This window comes from Chanodichthys erythropterus, chromosome 3, assembly GCF_024489055.1.
Source record: "Chanodichthys erythropterus isolate Z2021 chromosome 3, ASM2448905v1, whole genome shotgun sequence".
Taxonomy (NCBI): domain Eukaryota; kingdom Metazoa; phylum Chordata; class Actinopteri; order Cypriniformes; family Xenocyprididae; genus Chanodichthys; species Chanodichthys erythropterus.
The window spans coordinates 24847813-24873453 of NC_090223.1; the positions used below are offsets into that span (position 1 = coordinate 24847813).

Sequence of the window (25641 nt, forward strand, 5' to 3'; positions counted from 1 at the left end):
AATAATAAACAATAAACATTTATTAAATTGCTTATTAATAAATGTACACTCTAAAAAAAATGCTGGGTTAAAAACAACCCAAGTTGGGTTGAAAATGGACAAACCCAGCAGTTGGGTTAAATGTTTGCCCAACTATTGTTTGAAAATGACTATATGGCTGACTTAAAATGAATCTAAAATGAAAGTAAAATGTTAATTTATTAAACATATTAATAAATGTTAATTTTCAAGATATTTTGGGTTCATTTTAAGTAAGCAATACTGTAATTTTTAAACAATAGTTGAGTTAAGTAAAACTATCCAGCAGGTTGGGCAAACATTTAACCCAATCGCTGGGTTTGTCCATTTTCAACCCAACATTTTTTAGAGTGTAACCTTTAACATCCATGGAATCTTTCAATTGCAAAAAAAAAAAAAGGTTCTTTAAAATAGAAAAATGTTCTTTAGATTATTCAAATGTTCTTCACACTAAGAACAAAATGGTTCTTTTCAGAACTGTTCATTGAAATGTTCTTTAGGGAATCAAAAATGGTTCTTTATATGGCATCACTGTTAAAACACCCTTTTGGAACCTTTATTTTAAGACTGTATTGACTATTAAGGAGCCCTGCACATGACATGCAGGAAAAAAAAGCAAATTGTGTGCACGCTTTACTCATTCGTTCTACTAGATTTAGTAAACGAATAAGTAAATCGTGCGCACGATTTATAAATCGAGGGAACGCCTACTATTTTTCCTGCATGTCATGTGTGAGGCTCTGTAGACAATGGACCTGTTTTTCTTAAACTTCACTAATGTGACTGCACCTTAAACCATGATCATGACTAATGCCAAATCAGGGTAAATAAAGACTATAACTGACCCCAGATCAGCTCATGACTGTCCTCAGATAAGCACAATCATTGACTTTAACTGAATTTCAGCCTAGATCATCACGTATAATAATGACCTCAGATCAACAAATGATGCATATAAGAACAAAATGGTTCTTGATTCCTTAGGGAACCAAAAATAGTTCTTCTATGGCATCGCTGCGAAAACCCCCTTTTGAAAACTTTATTTTTAAGAGTGTAGATCAGTCCAAACAAGACTCGCTGAGATGAAGCTCTTCGAGCAGCAGATTGCAGCTGAGCATGGGTCATCTCATCCACCCACTTCTGATTCTTCAAGGCTCTGAGTTTCTTTGAAAGACAAACTCAGACTTTCTGTTTGTATTCATGGTCTCGTATGTGTAATAGAATCATACTGAGTCCTTGAGCAGAGAAAAACAACATAAAGTCTGTTTCAACAGCTCAACTCTATCGACACCTACGGGAATTGGCATAATTACAAAAACAGATATTTCTGAAGAACAAACAAGCACACAGCTAGTTCAGGGGAACCTGCACGTCGCCTGTCACGGCATTTGGAAGCGTGCCATCCCTTTCCCACTAACGTGTTGTTGAAGACAGCGGCATCCACGCAGTTATGCAACACCTCCCACGACAGGCCGAGCAGCTCAGAACCTCCTACGTTCATTCAGCCAGCTCCAACACGGCCACGGGCTTCCAGCTAAAGAAAATATTACAAGCGTTATGACGTGTTTTGTTGGTTTAACATTTGTTTAACATATTATCTCATAAAACAATGCTTGTAAAAGCAGGTTACACATTACCAAAATGAAAGAAAATATCCATGCCATTCAAACACTTGTTAAAGATTAAACAAACAACAATTCATTTGAACCCTCTACTGCACACATGTTGATGGCACATAAAAAAAATATATTCCACTTTTTTTTGGTTCATTTGGGAACATTTTATTGATTAAAAAAAAAAAAATCTAAATCAAAAAATGTTTTAAAAAAATTTAAAAAAATAATTAAGTAAAAAGGGAAAAACATTGACATTGATATATTGAATTTGATACATGCATAGTATCTGTATCATGTAGTGTGCTATGCAATATAATGTACTTCATGTAATAAGATTTCACTCCGTACGAAACTTCAAAAAGCACTTCTTCTCTTCTGTGACATAGTGGTTACAATTTTTGCATATCACTTTGGGTGTTCCTGCACACCCAGGAACCCTGCATCTTCCCTTCTTATAATACATTATTGCCAATGTGAGGTATTGCCCAAAACCTCCACGAAAAGTACCCCTTATCGCACAACGTTGCCCTGAGGCAACGAAAAGAAAAACTGAATTTCTGAACATGCAAAATAAAAAAAAACTTCATAAAACCTGACAAAAGGCTTCTCTATACCTTCATACACACACATATTTTTTTATGTACAGTTCATGTCATTTTAAATAAGATTACTAAAGCAAATAATATTGCCTTCTCACACCATGTGTTCCTGTGACCATGTGTCAGAACAGGACGTCCCGCCTCTTAATGGTGCTTGATATTGACTCCAACACTTTACTGAACTGTTCTTTGTTACTTTCTCGACCTTTCTAATTGGTTGTTATCATTTAAAGAAAAATTTACTAAACATAGGGCTAAAGAAAACTTTCCATTGCCTGAGGGCAACGCTGTGCTGTAGAAGGCTAGATATAATTATTGATTATATAGTTGTTGTAGAGTTTTATCTTCTAGTTTAATGTTTAAGCTGGTATAAGATGTCACGAGATGAAGCAGGGCCTCAAAGGACAAGTCACCTGGGTTAACATGAGTTTACATTCTGCTAGATAATGTTATGTAGTTACTAGTCAAAATCAAAATGATCAAGATCAATTGTCAATTGTGCATAAATAAAATGTTTGTTTTGTATTATAGATAAAAATAGAACTGTATAATAATATATTGACTTATATAATAGCCCTTTAATGCACCCAATAACGTGGAAAGATCTTTAAACGCTGTTTTTAATGTGATTTACTAATGTTTGCGCTAGTCAATTTACTGGTAATTGCACCATTATTTAACGCCCCGAAAACATGTCTTAACCCATTTTGCGACATGGCTGCAATTGTTGCTGTGAGGAGGAGACACTGCAGAGAACAGAGAGCGCATGGTAGAAGAGAGAAAATATTTTCCACTCATATCAATTTCTTTGAAATCCGCCTGTGTTGACCCGCACCTCATGAGCGTCAGCTCTGCTTATTTGCTACCCAACGCTAATTTGAACTGCTCTTGGTAGATTGCGTTGGTCATTATGTAAATGATTTGACTGCGTCTGTTTTTTTTAATTGGCGCGTCAGCAGTACATCACACGCATTTGTGGAATTGTGCTCTTACGCTACGATTTCTTACGATTTGCCCTGTTTAGTGAATCTGGCCCTAGACCTGCTACGCTGCTGCTGCTGATTATTACTGTTGCTGGACTTGCTATTGTTTATAGAGACATACATAAATCCCATAGCGGATCTAGGCAGGTGGTGCTGGGGGAGGTGAGGGAGCAAACAAAAAAACAGACTATTTAAATGTTAAGCAAGCAATCTCATTTACTGCTGAATCAGCAGAAGCCAATCAGCTCATGTGGTAATGATTAGATAGATAGATAGATAGATAGATAGATAGATAGATAGATAGATAGATAGATAGATAGATAGATAGATAGATAGATAGATAGATAGATAGATAGATAGATAGATAGATAGATAGATCTGCTACGCTGCTGCTGTTATTGCTGCATCTAGAGTTTCAAGACAGAACTTTGTATATATCTGAACATGAAATGGACATCTGGTTAGTCTAATGAGGTTCATTAATTAAATACAGTGGTGAATCTGATCTTTGCAAGTAAACCATTGCGAGGCCTAAAGTCAAAGCCCTTCTTTGAAAAAATTAAAACAGTGTGTCAGCAAGCAAGTTGCAGCAGTGCTGTGTTTCATTCCTGTGGGATTGGGAACGTCTCCCATCTGCACCACATAAGTGGAAGTCTTCACACAACACCAGCCGCTGCCACAGTATCACTGTCACAAAAAGGAAGGAACACTGCTGCTATCTGAGCCTCTGCATTACTGAAACCAGGCCAGTTTGATGTCAAGAAGGTATTTCAAAGTAAATTATTAAAAGAGAAAGCTTGTGGAAGAATTCACTCTCTATTGCACATCTGAAAACTGTTTTGGATTCAAATTGTTATAGAAATAGCTACGCCATGTAAAAATGAAACAAACTGTGGTTGGTCGCTTTACATGTTGGTCAGAAAGTTTCTTCCTGTCTATGTGGGAGCTTCTTGGCTAGAAAAAGCAGAACATGTAGAATTTATGTGCTGCTAGTCTTGAGAATCTACAGTAATATAGACCATATTTGTGGTCAGTAAGAGTTTGTTTTAAAGAAATTCATACTTTTTTTAGCAAGGATGCATTAAAGTGACAGTAAAAACATTAATATGTTACAAAACACATCAAATAAATACTGTTCTTTTGAACTACAACAATGGTTTCTGCAAAAATATGAAGCAGCACAACTGTTTTCAATAGTGATAATAATAGGAAGTGTTTCTTGAGCATCAAATCATCATATTAGAATGATTTCTGAAGGATCATGTGACACTGAAGACAGGAGTAATGATGCTAAAAAATTAAGCTTTGATCACATGAATTAATTTACATTTATAATATATTAAAATAGAAAACAGTTTTATTAAATTGTAATATTTCACAATAGTACTGTTTTCTACTGTGTTTTTCAGCAAATTCTTTCAGGCATGGTGACCATAATAAGAGACTTGTTTCATAAACAATAAAAAAACAAAGTTAAAACAGATTACATTTGTTACGTACAGAGTATGTTTTACAATAAATACTATTTCAGTCTTTCTACTTCAAAATTTGACATCTAATTCAATGTTTCTTGCCACTTCTGTAGATAGATAGATAGATAGATAGATAGATAGATAGATGCTCCTCTTAAATTTTTGTTTTAAAGTTTTTCTATTTATATATACATCTACGTGATCCCCTTCAGTGACTAAGCACTCGCATTTCCCATCATCCCCATTGCATTTTTTCATATCCCACAACCTGTCAGCCCTCCGCCTCCTTCAAGGACAGAGGCTGAGGTATTCCCAGTCTGTTGCTATCCTCTTCCCCCAGCATTCGGTGATAAACAGCAAGCGTAATGGTATCTTCTGCTGCCACCCTGCAGCCTGCACCTGTCTCAATGTGCTGCAACTCATTTCTGACTCACTGAGTTGGCAAAGTTCAGAGCTGCACTAAAATGGAGCTGCCAAGCTTGACACCTACACACAACTGTGAAGCCACAGCGGCAGATGAAGATGCCCTGCGAGGCCTTTATTTTCCTGACCTCCCCTTAGACAATTACACCTGGGAACCAGCCTTGTTTATTCTGCATTTTGAGGCTATAAGGTGATAGCTATGAGAGGCCCCTTTTACACTTGGTATTAGCATCTTGCAAGCAATCCGATCACATGAGGTTCTAAAATGAATTGTAAACCAGTCGCTTCAATCATATTTTTAGGAAGTATTTGTTATGCATCTTACCCTGCGAAAGCAATACACATAAATGAATAAAAGTGCTGCTGTGTTTTGTCCTGATTTCCATAGGGGCCTCACTGTGTTTTTAGTTAATTTAGCTGTAACACGCAAAAGCTCGCTCTATTAGACACCAACATTATGCAGGGAAAAGGAGGGTGACAAAATATACTGCCGAAAGAGGTTGTGGGTTAACTCATCTGCAAATTCCCTCCTCAATTCACTTTGCTCAATCAACTAACTTAATTAGAGCACTAAATATAGATCCATGTTGCTTACTGGAATGAGAGGAGCCGTTATGTGCTTACACCAGCTAGCTGACATTAATCTAACAGCCGTTCGTTCTGAATCCAGCAGCACCTGTTTTTACGGCTGTGAAAATCACGGGAGGGATCAGCAACAATGATACTGCAAAACTTATCTCAACCTTCATATTTCTGCTAAAGCATTATGGGAGAATCCAAATGGTCAAGATTAGGCATTCTCTTTATGGAGGTTTAGTGAACGCTTGTGGTTTAAGGGCAGCTATTAGTAACAATCTAGAACTGCTAGAAAACAGAAATGCCTGTTTAAATATAAACCTCTAATAATTCCATTAAAAGCTCCTCTGTTCTCCTGAAAGAGCATGGCGCTAGCAACATAAAAGTCACAGTTCAATTCCCAGAGAATACATATACTGATAAAATACATATCTTGAAAATTGCACTGTAAATTGCTTTGGATAAAAGCATTATGAATATATGTAAATGAGGAGTGTAACTTGCGACTTGTGACTATAAGAATAAACGCCGACCTGACTGCTACACTATGAGTCATGGCTATTTAGATTATAGAAGCTCATTTATGGAATTTCTCATTTTCTTGAGCAGACTGAAAATGAAAAGATTTTTAGGGGAGAAAATAAATGTAGACTAGTTTAGAGCCTCATGTTCAATTGGTATAATGGGAGAGGAAATAGGTAAAGATTTGAATAAAAAGCTTAAGACCAAGAGTATCATTTCAAGCATTTTAATACAAACTTAATAAACTATCAGTCCCTCTTTACATGTAAGACACTGACTCCAAATACTTTGTTATACTATTTGTTTTTGTCAAGTATTGCACAATGTTGGTACAAAATTAATATACGATTACATTTTGTCCATAGTATAGCAAAAATCTTTGAACTCTTAACAGAAAATACAACTCTTGTTTTTACTTCCCCCTCCCCCCCCCCAAAAAAAGCAAATATTTTTAAATCCCAACACAATGGAATATTCTGTACACAATCTTTAGAATAGTTGATGTTTTTTAAAGATGGATTTCATTTTACAATTTCAATAAAAAAAAATATAACAAAAGCTGCTGCAGCCATCACAGATCACTGGAGTAGTAAAAAGATATAAATGCAATATGTCGTAGAAACAATATATATACTCTGATATTTTACAAACTCTCTACTAAATTAATTATACAGTTAGAAAAAAGACCAAGAAATCCCTCATTCAGCATTCAGGCCAATCCTTGGAAAATTGGCTGTGTAGCTCTACCTTGAATACTATTAGAGGCCTTGATTTGTAGTTTTCTTCTTCATAAAGATATCTTAAAACAGTCAGTAAAAATAATTTTGTGCTTGCTTGGCAAAAGAAAACAACTTAAAAAAAAACAAATATGAGTTTAGATAACTAAGCTTGATTGTACAACAAGCTTAATCGTAAAAAGGATGACAAAAATACTCAAGGGAACAACATTGTTCACCCTTGGGCTCATCGTTTGACTTATTCACCAGGACTTTACAGTTGAAGTGTTGCTTTTCGATTTTCTTTTTTCGATTTTTTTTTTAATTTTCCAAATGCTTCCCGCCGGCCCATCACATATCTCTGGTCGTTAGTAGTATTCTCGTTTTCTAGTTGGCCATCACTGGCTGGAATTGCTGGTTAGAATACTGCATGTTGCTCAAGCTGAAATTCAGACTGTCCATGAGGGACTTCTCATTAAGGCCCCCATAGGCTGCAAACACATCGAAGGCATTGTTGTACGGGAGAGGGCTGAGATTGAGGGACGTTTCCCCGGGGAACATTGCACTTGGGCTGCCCTGCCCCTGGAGATTGGGGAACACAAACTCCTTGGCGTTCGGAGACAGGGCAGAGGGCTTCTGCGCTTGACCGCCCAAGCCGACGCCGTAGAGAGAATGCATCGATGTGGACATGACTTTCTGCTTCAGGAGGTTGTTTACATTCAGGCCCAGGTTGGTGGGGGAGTTTCGGGCCACCTTGTTAGCATTGCGCCCATTGCTTTTCATTTTCGTGGAGCCGAACTTGGTGGCGGCGAAGGTGGCAGTGGTAAAGGTTAACGGTTGCGTGGAACGGCGCATGAAGGTGGGGCTGACCGCCGCCGACTGGCCGAACGGCGGGGACGGGGAACTGGAAGTGGGGGACATGCCTACAGGCTCACTAATGGGCATGAAGACCTGGGCCTCTGGGTTAAAGCTGTTCTTGATCTCCTTGTCCAACTCCAGTCCATTCTCATTACTGTCATCCACATAGAGCACCTTGACAGGTCCCTTCTCCCCAATCTGATAAGACACCTCGAAAGGATCGATCCAGACACTGAGGTCCTGAGGCAGGTTGTTGCGGACATCCTCAATGTCCAACCCACTTTCTTTGGCTGCTTGCTCTACAACTGGGTCCACTTTCTCCCCGACATGTATACACCTGAATCCAGACCCTTTGTATGGCTTGTCCGGGTACCAATGTCCCTCATATTTCTGTTTCAGCTGTCGCTCCAACTCCTCGCCGAAAATGTTGACACGTCGCCTGGGCAGCTTATTGTACAAGTAAGAAATGATGAAGTTGAGTGCTACTTGGATTTCAAGCTGCATAGCTGCTGCACTGCCCTGGAGTATCACCGTTGGCTGTTTGAATTCTCGTATTGTGTTGTAAGCCACCAGAGGGCAAGGCTCAGCTGGAGCCAGGCAAATAAACAGAAACTTGGGGGAAAACGGTTCAAAACAAAGTGCTGGTTGCAGAGGGAACGTCTCAGTCTACAAACGGCTGATCCAGTTCCTAGAGAGAAGCAAAAAAAAAGAAAAAACAAATACAATGAATAACCCTGGGTCGTTATTCTCAGCTGGAAATAATAAACTGGCACATGGTTCCATCTGTCAGTTTTCTTAAGAAAGAGTTCATTAAAATAGCTTGAATGTTTTGAACAAACAGCTTGCGCATTCATGGGCTCACAAGCAGATTCGATTTTACATATGCATACACAAACAATCCCTAACACCATGCTTCATTGCACTGGTTGAATTTTCCACACAAGTTAAATCCTGTTGGGCATTTATTAACACTAAGGTAGTCCTATAAATGCAGTTTACCATTATAGGAAGGATGCACTGGGACTCGCGGAGCTGATAGTGTTATGTAATAACTAACTTGCCCTGACTAGACCCTGCACAACTGTAACCAATCCACTGCTGTCGTCATAATCGAACTTTATCCTTAGCATGTCATCCATGTTTGTAAAATTGACGGTGTCGTGAGGAAATCAGACACAAGAATGCGAGACTTTAATAATTAAACCCGAACGTGTCACGAGGCGACATATAAACCAGTCAGCACGCGCACATACAAGCGTACGATCGTCGATGAAGAAAATAAGGAGGGGAAATGCGCTTGAATCTTAAATTAAAGGGATAAAATGTAAATATTAAGCGTTGGTTAACAAATATAAAATCAAACTGTGTTTCGTTTGTACATTTAAAGCGAGTATAAGACGTCAGAGATCGTATCTTCGCTCCCACCCAGTTTACAGGGGACAGTAAAGCGATAGCGAGGACATAATGTACAGTTTGAAAACAGATATCATCAATGTATGAAATGCATCATACAATGTATACATCGAAGACAATACAAGACAGCAGTATATGCTATATCTGTTAAATTCGAACTAGATATGCTGACAAATTAAATGTAGCCTATATCATATTCTATGGCGTTTGTTCATTTGCATTTCTATGTAAATATCGTTTATTCTGGTATAAGACGGTGTTTTGCCATAGTTGGCAATCCCTCCCAGCTAACAGCCCACGACTGACGCAGCAAGCTGCCTTCATTTAAATTCTCTTAAGGTTTCACTAAACTATATTACAGACAACGCTTTTACAATGAGCAATACTATTAGTTATCACTTAAGACAAATCACAAACAAAGTAATGCAATAAATGAAGCACTTACTTGAGTTTACAAAACGAAGGTTTTCAGTAGTTGCAGTAGCTTTAACTAGTGCACATAGAAAAATTCATATATAAATACTTTCTTCACATTAAGTTAACATAAAGGTATTCCAGTTGGTAGACTTCTGAAATGTTTATTTATTTAGTTTCTCTTCTTATCTTGCTCCCAATTTTCTGTAAGGTATTTGCAGTTTCACCTTCCCAATAAGCTCCTCTCCACCCCCTCTATCTGGGTGTTTTACAATTTCGTCCCCTACTGCTGTCATCCGCCTCTATATATAGTTTTCCTCCGCCACGGGCACGCGGTGGGCGGTGATGCGGTTCCAAAGGTCACAACAATACGAACATCGAATCCACGTATATGATTGGTCAGGCTTGAGCGGGAGGCGGGCCCTACCCCTGACACCCCTCAAGCCCATTGGCTCATTTTACCATCACGCAAAAAAGGGGTAGATTTAATACACTTACGTTGAGCCCGTCATAAAGGCTCTTTGACGTCACGCGTTACCTAGTACCACAAAAAAGACAGGCTATTCATGGAGGTATCGTATTTCATTTCCATGTTCATATTTCGCAAACATGACTGTTAAAGCGACATTTATGCCCCTAAGTAGATCAAATGACTGAATAAATATAAATTCAGAGTAGTGTGCTGACATGGCAGTAGAGCAAAGCTTTGCTACTACCTTAGCTAATCTGTTTAGCACTAACGTATAAACGGGGAAAGGCTGCTATTGTTGTCGAGGGGGAAATTTCTATTCTAAATTGAATTTCGTGAAATGTGACTACAGAAAACATAACGTTATGTGTTCTGAAGCACAATCAGGGTTAGGTTTCCTTTTATTCACTACAGACCTACATTTCCTCGTTAACAGTGTTTTGTTCAGATTAAAGCGTACACGCATATAATGTCCAAAAAGAAATTGGTTAATAAAATAATATACACAACTAACGTGGTAATAATTTTGCCAGTAGTAGCAGGAGAATAAAATCTCTTGTTTTTGACTGGCTCCGCGTGAATGGCGTATGGTGCTGATTTCGTAATTTACGTCAGTGGATTTAAAGTGACACTGTTATATGGATATAATATATTAAAATTAAAATGATGACTTTAATAATTTGAGCATAACATGTAGACAGCCACCACTGGTCATTTTTAACTTTACATTCAAAAGTATAGCAATGTCTGAAGAAAAAAAAAATGGTTTATGTTAAATTGCAGGGGAAATAAATATGTGACCCTGGACCAATCATAAGGGTCATTTTTTTTAAATTGATATTTTTACATCAAAGCTGTAAATAAATAAGCTTTCCATTGATGTGTGGTTTATTAGGATAGGACAAGATTTGGCCGAGATAAAACTATTTGAAAATCTGGAATCTGAGGGTGCAAAAAAGATCCAAATATTGAGAAAATCGCTTTTAAAGTTGTCCAAGTCCTTAGCAATGTATATCCACTCACAAAAATCAATTTTTGATATATTTATGGAAGGAAATTTACAAAAAATATCTTCATGGAACATGATCTTTACTAAATATCCTAATGATTTTTGGCATAAAAGAAAAATCGATAATTTTGACCCATACAATGTATTGTCTGCCTATTGCTACAAATATACCCGTTCGACTTATGACTGGTTTTGTGGTCCAGGGTCACAAATAGAATTGCAGTAACAAGATCTAAAATAACAACATTTTATTACGTTAAATTATTTTAATATAACAAATAAGTTGATGCATCTCTGGTTGAGAACCAGTAGTTCCTATTATTAATTATCAATTAGTTCTGATCATTTTATTTCATTTTAATTATATTGTGGACTTTTTAATGCAGTGTAACTAATTTTGTTGACATCACCGTTACCTCAAATAAGGATCACACATCACATTATTATCTGCCCGGGCAACCAGCCTTAATGATGGGGATATGATGGGACAAGAATGGACCTGGGGTATGACTCAGTTAGACATCGCTCTGACAGTGCACTCCCTGTTATTTATACAGCAAACAACCTACCAAAAGCCAGTCATGTGTTTGTCTGGCCAGAGGATTGTAGTATGAAAGGCCATGGAGATAAAGCTTCACATGTGCCCGTCGCTGTTTTATTGTACTTTAGCGTTAGAATTACCTTCCACAGCAAATGGCTTCAGACTTCAAATGATATGTAAATTAGTTCACAAGTGCCTCAGTGAAAAAACCTTTGTCTTCACTCTTTGTAATGTTAGTTATAGAGCTCCTGTTCATACAGTTATATTCTACTAACTTTCTGTATATATTAATGAGATTAACTTTGAAGATACAGTTTCTGCCAGTGCAAAGAGTGATTTATATTTATTAAAGAAATTGCATGTATATGACTTTTCTGTAATATATCTTAAATATTGCTTTTTATTAATCGAATAAAAGCAGCCTTGATGAGCATAAGAGATTTATGGATTTATAAACAAACTTTTGAATGCTGTAAAAGAGCAACTTGGATGTTCTGCTATACAGCAAATAACTAATTATCTGTTCCATAGAAAAAAGGAACCACTTTTATTTTTTATTTTCTCCTGAAATCCACTTACTGTTAATAAAAGAGTTTTTGTACTATCTATCTATCTATCTATTAGGGATGCACCGATATGAAAAAATTGGCCCATACCAATAACTGATAATTCTTTATATTTGAAAGCTGCTAACCGATATATTCCCGATAAATCTAAATCCAAATGTTTATATAATTTTATAAGTCTCACCATTAAAAGCCATGTCCCAAGAACAATGTTTTCATTATATTTTATGTAGCCTATATGACAGACTTGCGCTGTATGTTGCACTTGACTGTATTTTCCTTTTTGAATTGACTCCAATCATATTTCAAGCAATTCAAAACCATCATGGTGAACAGTGTGCATCTGAAGTGTATCAGCTGAAGGAAATAATCCATCATTTATCGGCTTTTATATACGTGCCAAATTTTCTTATTGGGCCGATAACATTAAAAATTAACATATATTGGCCGATACTGATATGGTGGCTAATGTATCGTGCATCCCTACTATCTATCTATCTATCTATCTATCTATCTATCTATCTATCTATCTATCTATCTATCTATCTATCTATCTATCTATATTCCTGTTTACACCAGCATGTCCTACCAAAACACCAGGCTGTTATGCCTGTTCTAGGTCTTCTTCTAGATCAGGGAATGTTACGCTTTTAATCTTCCACCTGCCCTTTTATACGCAATAAATCCAGTTTTATTGTTATGAGAGGGCATTTCTCTGACGTGGAACTGTACACTGTAGCATAATAAGAACAGGGCTCATGTGTTTCTGTGCCTAATGGCCTGTGATTTTTCTGCCCCACTGCAGCTAGGAGAAAAGCAGCCTAATTTCCTGGGAAAAGCAGAATTCTGTTCCCTGATTGGATGCACTGCTGGTTTTTCATATGAAAGTCACACGTAAACATACACTCACAGACATACAGAAAGTCTAGAGTATGCCTGTCCGACCTCAACTCTCTCCCTCTCTTAGCTACCGGTCTCAAATGAAGAACTTTTGACATTGCCGAGTGCTACGACTTAATATGGAGTTCAGAGGCGGGTTTGCACAACAAACAGATGTTCTTTGATGTCAGCTGCAGTGAGGGGGTGGCAAAAAATGGGAACGCTAAAAAGAAGTAGGAGGAAGGTGTCAGAACTCTAATCACCATGCAGCTTTTAGAAAGAAATCTATTGTATTTCTTAGCACAAACACAGGTTTGTATTCACCATAACCTTGCACATTATACAACATAAAATTCATTTGATTAGGTATATCATTAAGAATTCATCTGAATTGTTTTGAACTGTGTATTGCCTTGGCATTAGGATTACAAAGCTGACAGTGACCTGTTACACTGACCTTATCTTCTCTTTAAATAGGCTTTGAGTCACAGTTACAACGCCGGCTCGCTGATCCAGAGATGTTGGATGGAAGCTAAATTACACAGGCTGTCAACTAAACCAATGTACAACTCCATTCGGGTGCATAATAAATTATGTAAAAGAGCCTAACAGCAAGAAAATGACCGTGCCATTTGCTGTCACTTCAGACGATTTGTATTATGACATTTCACGAATGCTTGGCCAATTACCCTGAATAGATCTATTGCATAAACTAAATAATAGTTTCCCCAGTTTCTCCACTTCAGCTACGTGATTTAGTTATTCATTAAACCACCCACATCACAAGTGCAAAATACAGCTCAGGATATGTACTCCATGAACATCTCATTTAGGTTAGTATGTGTCAGCACAGTGAATAAGTTATAGACCCACACGCCTACAAAACCAGTAGTATTTTCCAAAACACCAGCGTTTACACAACATGCCACAATTTATTTCCACTGCAGTCAGCCTAGTAGATATAGTATTCATGTTGTAAAAGAAAACTGCTATCATATTACAACAAATATCCTTCTATATCTATAAATATATTTAATATTTGTCTATATAATGTCTATACATTTTGTATACTTTATTGGCGACCTCTTCCTACTGTAGGTTTGAACATTAGTCTTTTGAGTTGTTATCCAAGACCCTTTATAATACCACACCATAGTATGAAAAATGTGTTATCATGCCTCTGATTTAGTCTAAAATCATAAAGGTATCAATTTGTTTGGATAAAAGATACATGCTGTGTATAATATCTCTGTGGTTTCTAATACTAAATAATGTTTCAACGATACAAAATGCAATCTTGGTTACAGTTTAATCAGACCTCTATTAGCTGACTGACAATTTAGTTTTCAACTGGTTAACTCCCCTTGTCTTGAAGGAACAATAAAAACACTCACACACACATACTATCTCACACTGAGGGTGAGACATGTCAAGACATGTCAGCTTTTCCATTGTGTAGGCTGAAATACCGTATGGTATCTTAAAGAGAAAGAAGAATCCACAATCAGTTAATGTATAGTTAATCCATAAATTCTAAATCACTCATGCACATGTTGCTCCAATCTATATGACTTAAAGGGATAGTTCACCCAAAAATGAAAATTTGATGTTTATCTGCTTACCCCCAGTGCATCCAAGATGTAGAGGACTTTTTTTCTTCAGTCGAACGCAAATTATGATTTTTAACTGCAACCGCTGCCATCTGTCAGTCAAATAATAGCATTGATTGGGAACTTGAACAATAAGAGTCGAAAAAACTTCCATAGACAAATTCAAATTAAACCCTGCGGCTCGTGACGGCACATTGATGGCCTAAGACACGAAACGATCGGTTTGTGCGAGAAACCGAACAGTATTTATATAATTTTTTACCTCTAATACACCACTTTGTCCAACTTCTTTCAGCTTCCGGCTAGTGTGGTCTGATCGCGCTCTGACAACGGAAGTGATGTCTCGCGCTCATTGAAGTATATGGGCGAGACATCACTTCCGTCTTCACAATGCGTTTTTTGACCTCACTAACAGGAAGCTGAACGAAGTTGGACATAGTGGTGTATTAGAGGTAAAAATTATATAAATAATGTTCGGTTTCTCGCACAAACCGATCGTTTTGTGTCTTAGGACATTAATGTGTCGTCACGAGCCGCAGGTTTTGATTTGTCTAAGCAAGTTTTATTTACTGTTATAGTTGAAGTTCCCATCTACTGCTAGTATTTGACTGACAGAGGGCAGCGGTTGCAGTTAAAAATCATAATTTGCGTTCGACTGAAGAAAAAAAATCACCTACATCTTGGATGCACTGGGGGTAAGCAGATAAACATCAAATTTTCATTTTTGGGTGAACTATCCCTTTAATGTATTAACAAAATTAAAAGAGAGGTTAGAATGTTTGCACTGCTGTTTTCTGTACAATGAAAGTAAAAGTTGACACACTTGCTATGTTCATCAAACAATCCTATTGTATGGCTTCAAAAGACTATTTTTACAATATTTTATGGTGCCATTTCATCCTTTTTTTTTTTTTTTTTTTTGGAGATTTACAGCTTGTGCTCACTATTTATTCACTGCATTCTTCTTTTTGTGTTCCATGGAAATCATGGTAAGTCATACAGAACTTGGAATGAAATGAGAGCGAGTAAATAACTACAAAATTTTCAATTTGGAAATACTCCTTTAATAATCAGGCAAGTCTACATATTCCATCTGAAATGAGTGTATTCTGTTTTACAGGTAACTGGTGGGTTTTTGAACTTTGAATCTGGAATTCTTACAGGTTTTTTTCAGTCTTGGAAGAACATCTTGAATTATTTCCAAGAACTTCCTGAAGAAGAGATGCAACAGAAATGTGTCCTTGTTGGCACGTCTATGACTTCAATCTGCCATGCGGCTTTGTCTTAACTGCAGTTGCAGTTGCTTGCCCCGAGGCACTGTCATTTGAAGTCGAGAAAGAGCTGTAAGATGTGGAAATGGCCTCTGAAGATCAAACAACTATCCCTTTCCCTGTGTTACAAGGAAAGAGGAAGAAATGACATGCTGAGACATCAGTCCAGTCGAAAAGTGTCAAGAGAGCAGCTCGATTTAGAAGTTACAGTGTGAAGGGGGCAGAGAAAGAAAAAAGCAAGGGTGCACGAGGTAAAAAGGAGACGGTTGACTCAAATCAGATGGCAGCAGAGGCCAGGCCCGGTCATATGGCTCGAGGTTTTCTGGACCTGCTGTGCTTAGAGAGGAAAGCACACAACACTCTGCTGCATTCCATCCACACACATGTCTCAAATCAGCACTGCAAACCAGCTCAGAGTTTAAGCCAGCTAATATATTTGCCAGTCTTGTACTTTATGAAGTTAGGAGATGAAGGTAAACTGGGAGAGGAGCTTAAATGGCTTGTAAATATTAAAACTTTACCCCATATCCACTGACAGAGCTGTGGTATCCAATCTGGCCATATTATGCAAATCTTGTACCAAAAAGAGTCGTTCTGGGTTGGAAAATTAGCTTAAAGGTGAAGTGTGTCTGTCTGTGTTCAAATACCTGAAGCTGCCTTCTGCAATGTGCATTCAGTTGACATTATATTATCATGTGTGAGCTGATTAATATAAATTTAAATAACTTCAGACCATTATGCCAAAGCTAGTTTGTAATGTCATAAAGTTGCTCAACTACGTTACTCAAGTTTTCAGAACAAGGACTCATGAGACTTGTAAACAAAGAATGTGATGCACCTTGTTTTTTTGTTTGTTTGTTTTTTGGAGGCAGGTTGTGTACAGTAGTATGTTAATGTTCAGGCTAATTCTGAGATAGGTACAGCCAAGCACCAGCTCTGTTACCTGGCACCATTTAAAAAAAAAAAGTTAATAGTGGAAAACATTTCAAAGTAACTCATGAAAGCAGTTAGGAAAAGTCCGACTGACCTTACTGGAAGGAAAAAGCTCAGAAAAATTAAAGCTGGAATTGAAGACAACAGCCCTTGAGAGATGAAAACAGGCACAGAAAGAGAACGGACAGGAAGGGGGCATCTTCAGTTTGTCTCAGCACTGAAATGAAATCAGTATTCATGGCAGAAGGACAATCCATGGAAACCAGATGCGCCTAAACTTTCATGTATCCACCTCTTTTAAAAATGCAGTTTTCATTTCCTGCTACAAAGTCCATCAGTATGTGTGTGAGTTTGGCCTGAGGTGAACTGGCAATGCGTGCTAGCATGCTAAGCTGCGTTAGGTTTTTACTGGAAGAGAGTCTTGCCAAATTTTACGGTATATAATGTGCGTAACAACTGAACAACAGTTTCTTGTCTTCTATACATCTGGGTTTTGGCCTCTTTTTATGATTGGTGCATCTTGCATTGTGCATTGGGGCTGTGGCAACCACTATAACAAATCAGCTGATAATTATTTCATTTTTCTTTTGGAGTTGTAAAAGAAAGACTCATGGTTTGCTTTCAGATGCATGCTTTGATGTCGCCAAAGAGGACATACTTTGCCCTGACATTTATTGTGTTGGAGCATACCGGAGCAAGACATTTACACCTCATAACAAGCCTTCCTGGCATTCTGACAAATTTCCCCACTGTTCCGAGGTCAGATTAACATTAAAAATGTCACAAGTCTCCCCAGCTCCTTCTCATTATTCCAGCTCCAAAAGCACAAACACCTATGTCTCCTTCAAAACAGCGACCTTTGCTGCTTTTCCCTGCTGTTAGCACCTAAATTAATTTCTCCGTGGCTAACATTATCTACTTAATGATTGATAGATAGATCTTTCTCAAGACCTTAACAGACAATTATTCAATATGAAATCCTTACAGTCATTTATGAAGTAAAATATTGGAGAACAGTCTCAACTCATCACGGTACACTGTGTAATCCAGAGTAACTCAATCCATTATATGGATACAGTTATCTAACAACACTGTAGCTAAAAAAAAAACTCAGTTCCAAATAGATGATGCATGTTTGATGCAGTTCAGCAATAATGTACCAGATGCTGTACTATAATGTTAACATAGTCAGAACTAAAGGCACAGTGTCCAGCGGAGTACATGCAACACCTATATCCATGATTATATTCACAACACAAAGAAGCCTCGAGATTCTCTGAAAGGTGCTACAGGGTCACATAGGCTGTTGTAGTGAATGCTGATGAGAGGAGGCTGAATTCTGCTGTCTGTATGTGGTCACCAGACGGGTCACATTAGCAGCTGGGGATGCCTGGTCACCTTGACCCCAAAGACCAGTCAATATGCCTTTTTCAGTTCTCCTGTCAATCACATTAGAAGACCATTGCTCAAAATCATCCCTACCAGAGACCCTCCCAACAATCAAATAACCGCCACACCAGCAAAAGTGTACTTTCAAGAAACATTTTTTTCTACAAACAAACGTGGTCGTGATTTTTATTGTCCATTTTTTTTTTCATAGTTTGGCTATAAACAGGTTAAGGTTTAAAGACATTGAGGTCATGCACTCTCAGTGACGAGTTTATTTGTTAATGTTTGATTCTAAAGTCTACCAGCGTCACAGGAGATGTCCCATCCGTGTCAGTCTTTCTACATGGCTATTTCCTGTTTGTCTAAAGTGCTCTATCATCAGCACAAACACAAATTCCGGCCAGAAAACTCCAATCCTGTTTGGAAGCAGTGATGTCAAAGTCACCATGGCAACTGCTCTTACAAATTATGTCTCTTCGTTCACTCTCCTCTTCTGCCTTTGTCCATGTGACATTCAAGTGTAATATCTTTTTGTCACAATGCTCAAGGCATCAATGCTCTGGTGCCAAGGACACAGAAGGGGAATAACCTGACCTTTTGCACCGAATGCAAGAAGACAGCAAGGTCAGGAGGTGTGTTTGTGGGTTTTGAGTGGCATGGGGGAGGGGGGGTTGTGTTGATGCCATTGTGGAAGCGGCTGTGTGAACACTGTCTTTGTCACTCACTCATTTATGCCATTCCTTGCATTTCAGAGCACTTATGGAATCCTTTTAATACAGAATCACTGGACCTGCAGCGAAGAATTAAAAGAACAGTTCAGCCAAAAATTAATATTCTGTCATCACTTACTCACCCTCATGTTATTCCAAACCAGACTGACGTTCTTCTATGGAACACAAAAGGAGATGTATTGACAAGTATCCACCCAGCTAACAGGGAATGTTCTCAGAAATTTGGCTAACACTCTGACAAGATTCTCTCAAAGTAATGAACAAACATTCTTCCAATAACATTAAAGGGTTAGTTCACCCAAAAATGAAAATTCTGTCATTTATTACTCCCCCTCATGCCGTTCCACACCCGTAAGACCTTCGTTAATCTTCAGAACACAAATTAAGATATTTTAGTTGAAATCCGATGGCTCAGTGAGCAATGGACACTTCCTCTCTCAAGATCCATAAAGGTACTAAAACATATTTAAATCAGTTCATGTGAGTACAGTGGTTCAATATTAATATTATAAAGCGACGAGAATATTTTTGGAGCCCCAAAAAAAAACAAAATAATGACTTATTTAGTGATGGCCGATTTCAAAACACTGCTTCAGGAAGCATCGGAGCATAAATGAATCAGTGTGTCAAGTCTGCTGTTCGGAGCGCCGAAATCACGTGATTTCAGCAGTTGGCAGTTTGACACGTGATCTGAATCATAATTCAACACACTGATTCATTTATGCTCCGAATCTTCCTGAAGCAGTGTTTTGAAATCGGCCATCACTATATAAGTCGTTATTGGTAACGACTTATATATATTATATATTGACTTATATATATTATTTTGGTAACGACCAAATATATTCTCGTCGATTTATAATATTAATATTGAACCACTGTACTCACATGAACCGATTTAAATATGTTTTTAGTATCTTTATGGATCTTGAGAGAGGAAGTGTCCATTGCTCCCTATGGAGGCCTCACGGAGCCATCGGATTTCAACTAAAATATCTTAATTTGTGTTCCAAAGATTAACGAAGGTCTTACTGGTGTGGAACGGCATGAGGGGGAGTAATAAATGACAGAATTTTCATTTTATGGTACGCAATATGATATCAATGAGGAAAAAATTATTTGTGTTGTTTTTCCTGCTTAAAATTGGACACTTTAACAATATCAATAAACATTTTCATAATTTTTTTTTATAAGTTTGTTGCCTCGAGGCAACATTGTACCACAATGGAAAAATTTAAACATTTGGCATTTTCATGTAGAAAAAAGAAATATATTTATTGAAAACATTAATTTCTTTAACTAGACACTTAAACAAACATATTTATCTAGTTTTTAATGTATTAAAAGTTTCATATTTAATAAAAAGTAACATTTTATATCCAGCTGTTGCTCTCAGGCAACATTGTACCATAGTGGAACGCAAGTATTACCAAACCATCATATCTTTATGTTATTATATTAAGTTATCATATCCATCTTCATCCTCATCTCGATCTTCTCTCTCACCCTCAGTCTCTCCCTGACGGACTGTCACTATGATTTCATCTTCCTCATTGCAGTATGACCCCTCATTAACTCCCCATCATCACCCTCATCAACCGCCAATGCTACCTGTGTATTATACCTTTCTGAAGTGCTATAGAAAATGTGCAGATCATAATATATGCAGATATGGTATGTGAATTAGTATTCTTATAAGTACATTACGAAATCATGTGAAAATGCCAACATATTTAGATAATTCTAACTCTTTTCCTTACAAATATGATCCATTTGTATTCAAACCTATTATGGCTGTATGGCCTTATGCGATTCCATTATGGTACAATGTTGCCTTGAGGCAACACACAGTTTTTTGTTATTTTCTCTAAAACATTTGATGATATATAATGTAAATTACTTAAAAATACTTCTTTACTTGCAAGTGAAGGTGACTGAAACAGGACACAAAATGAACCCCTGTTGGTCATGTTTTGGTCTTTTTTGCACTTTTGTTGATTAGTATTTGAGTCATTCTGTCCTGAGATATGCTTGATCAATCAATTTGTGCTTTATTTTATTAAAAACAAACTAAAATAGACCATGTTGCCTGGAGACAACACCGTACCATAGAGGGTTGATTCATGAAGCTTTGAAGCTTTATGAATCTTTTGTTTTGAATCAGTGGTTTGGAGCGTGTATCAAACTGCCAAAGTCACATGATTTCAGTAAATGAGGCTTCATTACGTCATAAGTGTTTTGAAATTTCAATGGTTCACCACTGGGGGTGTGAGTTTGGCAGTTTGATATGCGCTCCGAACCACTGATTTCAAACAAAAGATACATAAAGCTTCGAAGCTTCATGAAGCAGTGTTTTGAAATCTTCCATCACTAGATATTGTTGAATAAAGTCATTATTTTGTTTTGTTTTTTTGGCGCACAAAAAGTATTCTTGTCGCTTCATGACATTAAGGTTGAACCACTGTAGTCACATGAACTGTTTTAAATATGTCTTTAGTAGCTTTCTGGGCATTGAAAGTGTTAATTGTCTTGCTGGCAATGCAGGCCTCACTGAACCATCGGATTTTATGAAAAATATCTTAATTTGTGTTCTGAAGATGAACGTCTTATGGGTGTGGAAAGTAATGAGGGTGAGTAATTAATGACAGAATTTTCATTTTTGGGTGAACTAACCCTTTAATGTTTTCTATAATGTTTGTATCACCAAGAAGAAAAAAATAATTAAAAAATTTTAAAACATGTAAAATACTGAATGTTTAGAGAACAATCAGAAATAATGTTTTCAGAACATTAACAAAATGTTCTTAGAAGATTTGTTTGTTAGCTGGTCATACTGCTCTTTTCTATACAATTTGAGTGAATAATGAAAAGTAACATAGCTTGGACATTCTGATAAACTCTAAGGAAGAAAGATGGTCATACAGGTTTGGAACAACATGAGGGAGAGTAAATTATGACAGTATGTTCACTTTTGGCTGAACTATCCCTTTAAACAACCTCTTAGTTTCCAGCTGTAGAGCTGATTAATGGAAATGCAATGAAAGACAAGACATGATTGAAACGGATGAGTGTGATTGCCATGGTAATAGATGATGGCTCAAAGAGGGCGAGCAATACATACAAATTCAAAGACTTTCAGCAAGACAATGCAGACAGTGCAGGCAGCCTTTCTTTCTTTTCTAAACATCAGCCACCCAGTTCACGCTGCAGTATTAATAATTCTATCCAATTTTCTAAAATCAGCAGAAAAAATATGTTTAGATGAGGCAGAGAGAAAGTGGAAAAATTGATGTGATATTGCCTATTCGCAGAGCCAGATGCCAGATACGTTTTGTCAAAACAACATCTGACTCATGCCTTTAAGCGCTGTTCAAAAACTTAGTGGGCTGCCTAGCTTTCTACAACTTAGTAATAATGTCAGCTAACTGTGCAACCTAGGCTCATTGGGAAACATGCCTCTACCTATATTTTTGCAAAATTTCCAAAAACTTACCATATACAATTCACTGCAGTTTCCAGCTGTAATGAACACTAGTCGCAGTAAAACACCTACAACTTTTATTCCTTTTCGCACAAATTGTAATTACAGAATAGATTATCAATTAATAAAGACTTATTTTCATGCAGTTACTTGCACAATACTATGTTATGACCCCAAAACACTTTTACCATAGTGCATTTGTTGACTAAGACGTTTGCATCACATAACACATGACCAGCTCCATATGTCTTTTCTGGTGGAGTAAACTTGCTTGGTAGATCAGTCAATGGTTTTAACAAATGTCTTTAGTACCTTTCTGGACCTCAAAAGGTGCAATATCGTTGCTGCCTATGTGTGGATCAGATACCCTCGGATTTCATCTAAAATATCTTAATTTGTGTTCAGAAGACAAACGATGGTCTTACAGGTTTGGGAAGGGTGAGTTAATGACAAAAATTTCATTTTTGGGTGAACTAACCCTTTAACATTACTTAAAATTTTGTTATATTTGGTTTAACATTACTTAAATTTGTTTAAACAACATTAATTACAGACATCTCAAATGTAAATTTTTGGTTGGCGCCAATAGCCTCATGAGCATTGCACTGATATATAGCGCAGTTACGCTTCAGGCGTCCCGAGTTCGAGTAACGGCTCGTTGACCTTTCCCGATCACGTCGCCCTCTATCTCTCTCCAACTTCGCTTCCTATCAACATACTGTTCTGTCATAATAAAGGCAAAAACACCAATAATAAATCTTTAAAGGTGCCCTAGAGTTGAAAATTGAATTTACCTCGGCATAGTTGAATAACAAGAGTTCAGTACATGGAAATGACATACAGTGAGTCTCAAACACCGTTGTTTCCTCCTTCTTATATAAATCTCATTTGTTTAAAAGACCTTCGAAGAACAGGTGAATCTTAACATAACACCGACTGTTACGTAACAGTCGGGATCATTAATATGTACGCCCCCAACTTTTGCATATGCCAGCTCATGTTCAAGGCATTACACAAGCCAGTATTAATGTCTGAATCTGCACAGCTGAATCATCAGACTAGGTAAGCAAGCAAGGACAATAGCGAAAAATGGCAGATGGAGCAATAATAACTGACATGATCCATGATATCATGATATTTTTAGTGATATTTGTAAATTGTCTTTCGAAATGTTTCGTTAGCATGTTGCTAATGTACTGTTAAATGTGGTTAAAGTTACCATCGTTTCTTACTGTATTCACGGAGACAAGAGGAGTTGTTATTTTATTTTTTAAACACTTGCAGTCTGTATAATTCATAAACACAACTTCATTCTTTATAAATCTCTCCAACAGTGTGTAATGTTAGCTTTAGCCCCGTCAGCCACACACAGGCTACTATGAAACTCATTCAGAATCAAATGTAAACATCCAAATAAATACTATACCTACATAATTGGATATGCTGCATGACGAACACTTTGTAAAGATCCATTATGAGGGTTATATTAGCTGTGTGAACTTTGTTTATGCAATGTATTATAGAGTTGCAAGCTTGGGGGCGGGGAGCGCAAGCATTTAAAGGGGACATGCACTAAATCGGCACATTTCTAATTATGCAGTTAAAAAAATTTAATAATAAAAAATCTATGGGGTATTTTGAGCTGAAACTTCACAGACACATTCTGGGGACACTTTAGACTTATATTACATTTTGTGAAAAAGCATTCTAGGGCACCTTTAAAAAAAAAATTGCTGTGCTTTTTAAAAACATAAAAATTTGCTAGCAAGCTACTAAATGAGGACTACAACTACCACAAGGCTGTCAGTTTACATGCTTGGTAAAGTAATCTTTAAATACCACCTTGTTAGCAACAGATATGATGATGTAAACTGCATATGAGTGTTGTTTGCTGTTACTGAATATGGCAGTAACAGTTAATGTATTTGGTCTTGGCGGACGAGATCTGCTACGCTGCTGTTGATTATTGCTGCTGTACTTGCTACTGCTAACAGATAATCAGACACGCTGCTGTGAGCATGTAAGATCTGGTGCTGCTGAATAAATAGACATACATGCATACCATAGCAGATCAAGGCAGGTGGAGCTGGGGGAGGTGGAGGGTTTCAGAGGAACTCTGATAGCACGCTATAGGACTAGCTTACAGCAAACATTAAACCAGACTATTTAAATGTTGTGAAGCAATCTCAATGGCTGCAGGATCAACAGAGGCCCATCATTAAATATGATGCTACCCTGACAAAGGTCTATTGTAAGCTGCTGTGTGAACTGGAGATTTTGACACTCAAATTCTCAAATCATTCTCAAAACTGGCCTTGGCAAAAGGGATTTTGGATTTTACTGATGTTATCAAGGACTTTATCGATAGAAAAACAAGGAAGAAAAGTTTCTAAAGTTATGTCATTTGAATGTATTGATACCTAAGTCTATGTATTTACCAATGTCCTAGTGACATTGATTATTTGGGGTAGGGGTCCTATACTGTAATTCTGTAGCCCAGGGGCCTCTAGTTATCTTAATACACTTCTGCATGACTTAACAGCTCTATTAATAGTCAATATTTCTTGCTGTTCATTCTGGGATTGCCTTCTCTGTAAAGAATACATGTGATACTGCCTTATAATTTCACTAAAACTAAGTATCTTACCGAAACGAGGCAGCCTACCTTATGGAATAGCATCTATAGATCGCCTACAATGCATTAAAATGCTGCCTCTGTGGGCAGCTTACAAGGTTTTGGAACAGAGCATTAGTGCTTTTTTTTCAACACTGGGTTTATTGGGTTCATCTAGTGCATTCTTTCATGACATTGTTTATCAGATAAATAAAACAACAGGCAGAAGCAGTTGAATTTTTTTACATCAGCATATCTGAATCCTACAAACAGCTCAAAGGCATTTGCATGCCACATTCTGTGCTCACCATTATATCATCATCCAAAACAATGCAGCCAGTGCCAACCTTTAAAGCTTTTTCATATGCAACACACGCAACCCCAGTGATTGTCGGGAGATCCTCTATTGATTCGCCACCGACATGCGTATTACGCAATGATGGTTATTTATAGAACATAGACTCCATGACGAATTAACAACACCCGCGCAACTCTGGATAATGGATGACGACGATGCTGCTGGTGCTCTGGAATCATT

General features: G+C 37.3%; 1 protein-coding gene and 1 long non-coding RNA gene across 2 annotated transcripts; one reads left to right on the plus strand and one right to left on the minus strand.

Annotated features, from left to right (window-relative positions):
- Positions 1–6425: 6425 nt before the first annotated feature.
- On the minus strand, positions 6426–9896 carry tob1a (transducer of ERBB2, 1a). Its single transcript, XM_067381453.1, has 2 exons — positions 9642–9896; positions 6426–8471 (listed from the first exon to the last, which is right to left on the minus strand). The coding sequence occupies exon 2, from the start codon at positions 8285–8287 to the stop codon at positions 7313–7315; it is 975 nt and encodes a 324-aa protein (XP_067237554.1). The 5' UTR covers positions 8288–8471; positions 9642–9896; the 3' UTR covers positions 6426–7312.
- Positions 9897–10138: 242 nt separating this feature from the next.
- On the plus strand, positions 10139–14618 carry LOC137009837 (uncharacterized). Its single transcript, XR_010892963.1, has 3 exons — positions 10139–10182; positions 13001–13386; positions 13552–14618. It is a non-coding gene; the product is annotated as an uncharacterized lncRNA (long non-coding RNA).
- Positions 14619–25641: the final 11023 nt, after the last annotated feature.

What these genes read in the sequence shown, in the direction of transcription:
- tob1a (XM_067381453.1), bottom strand. Translation starts at nt 8,287, where the DNA reads ATGCAGCTTGAAATCCAAGTAGCACTCAACTTCATCATTTCTTACTTG.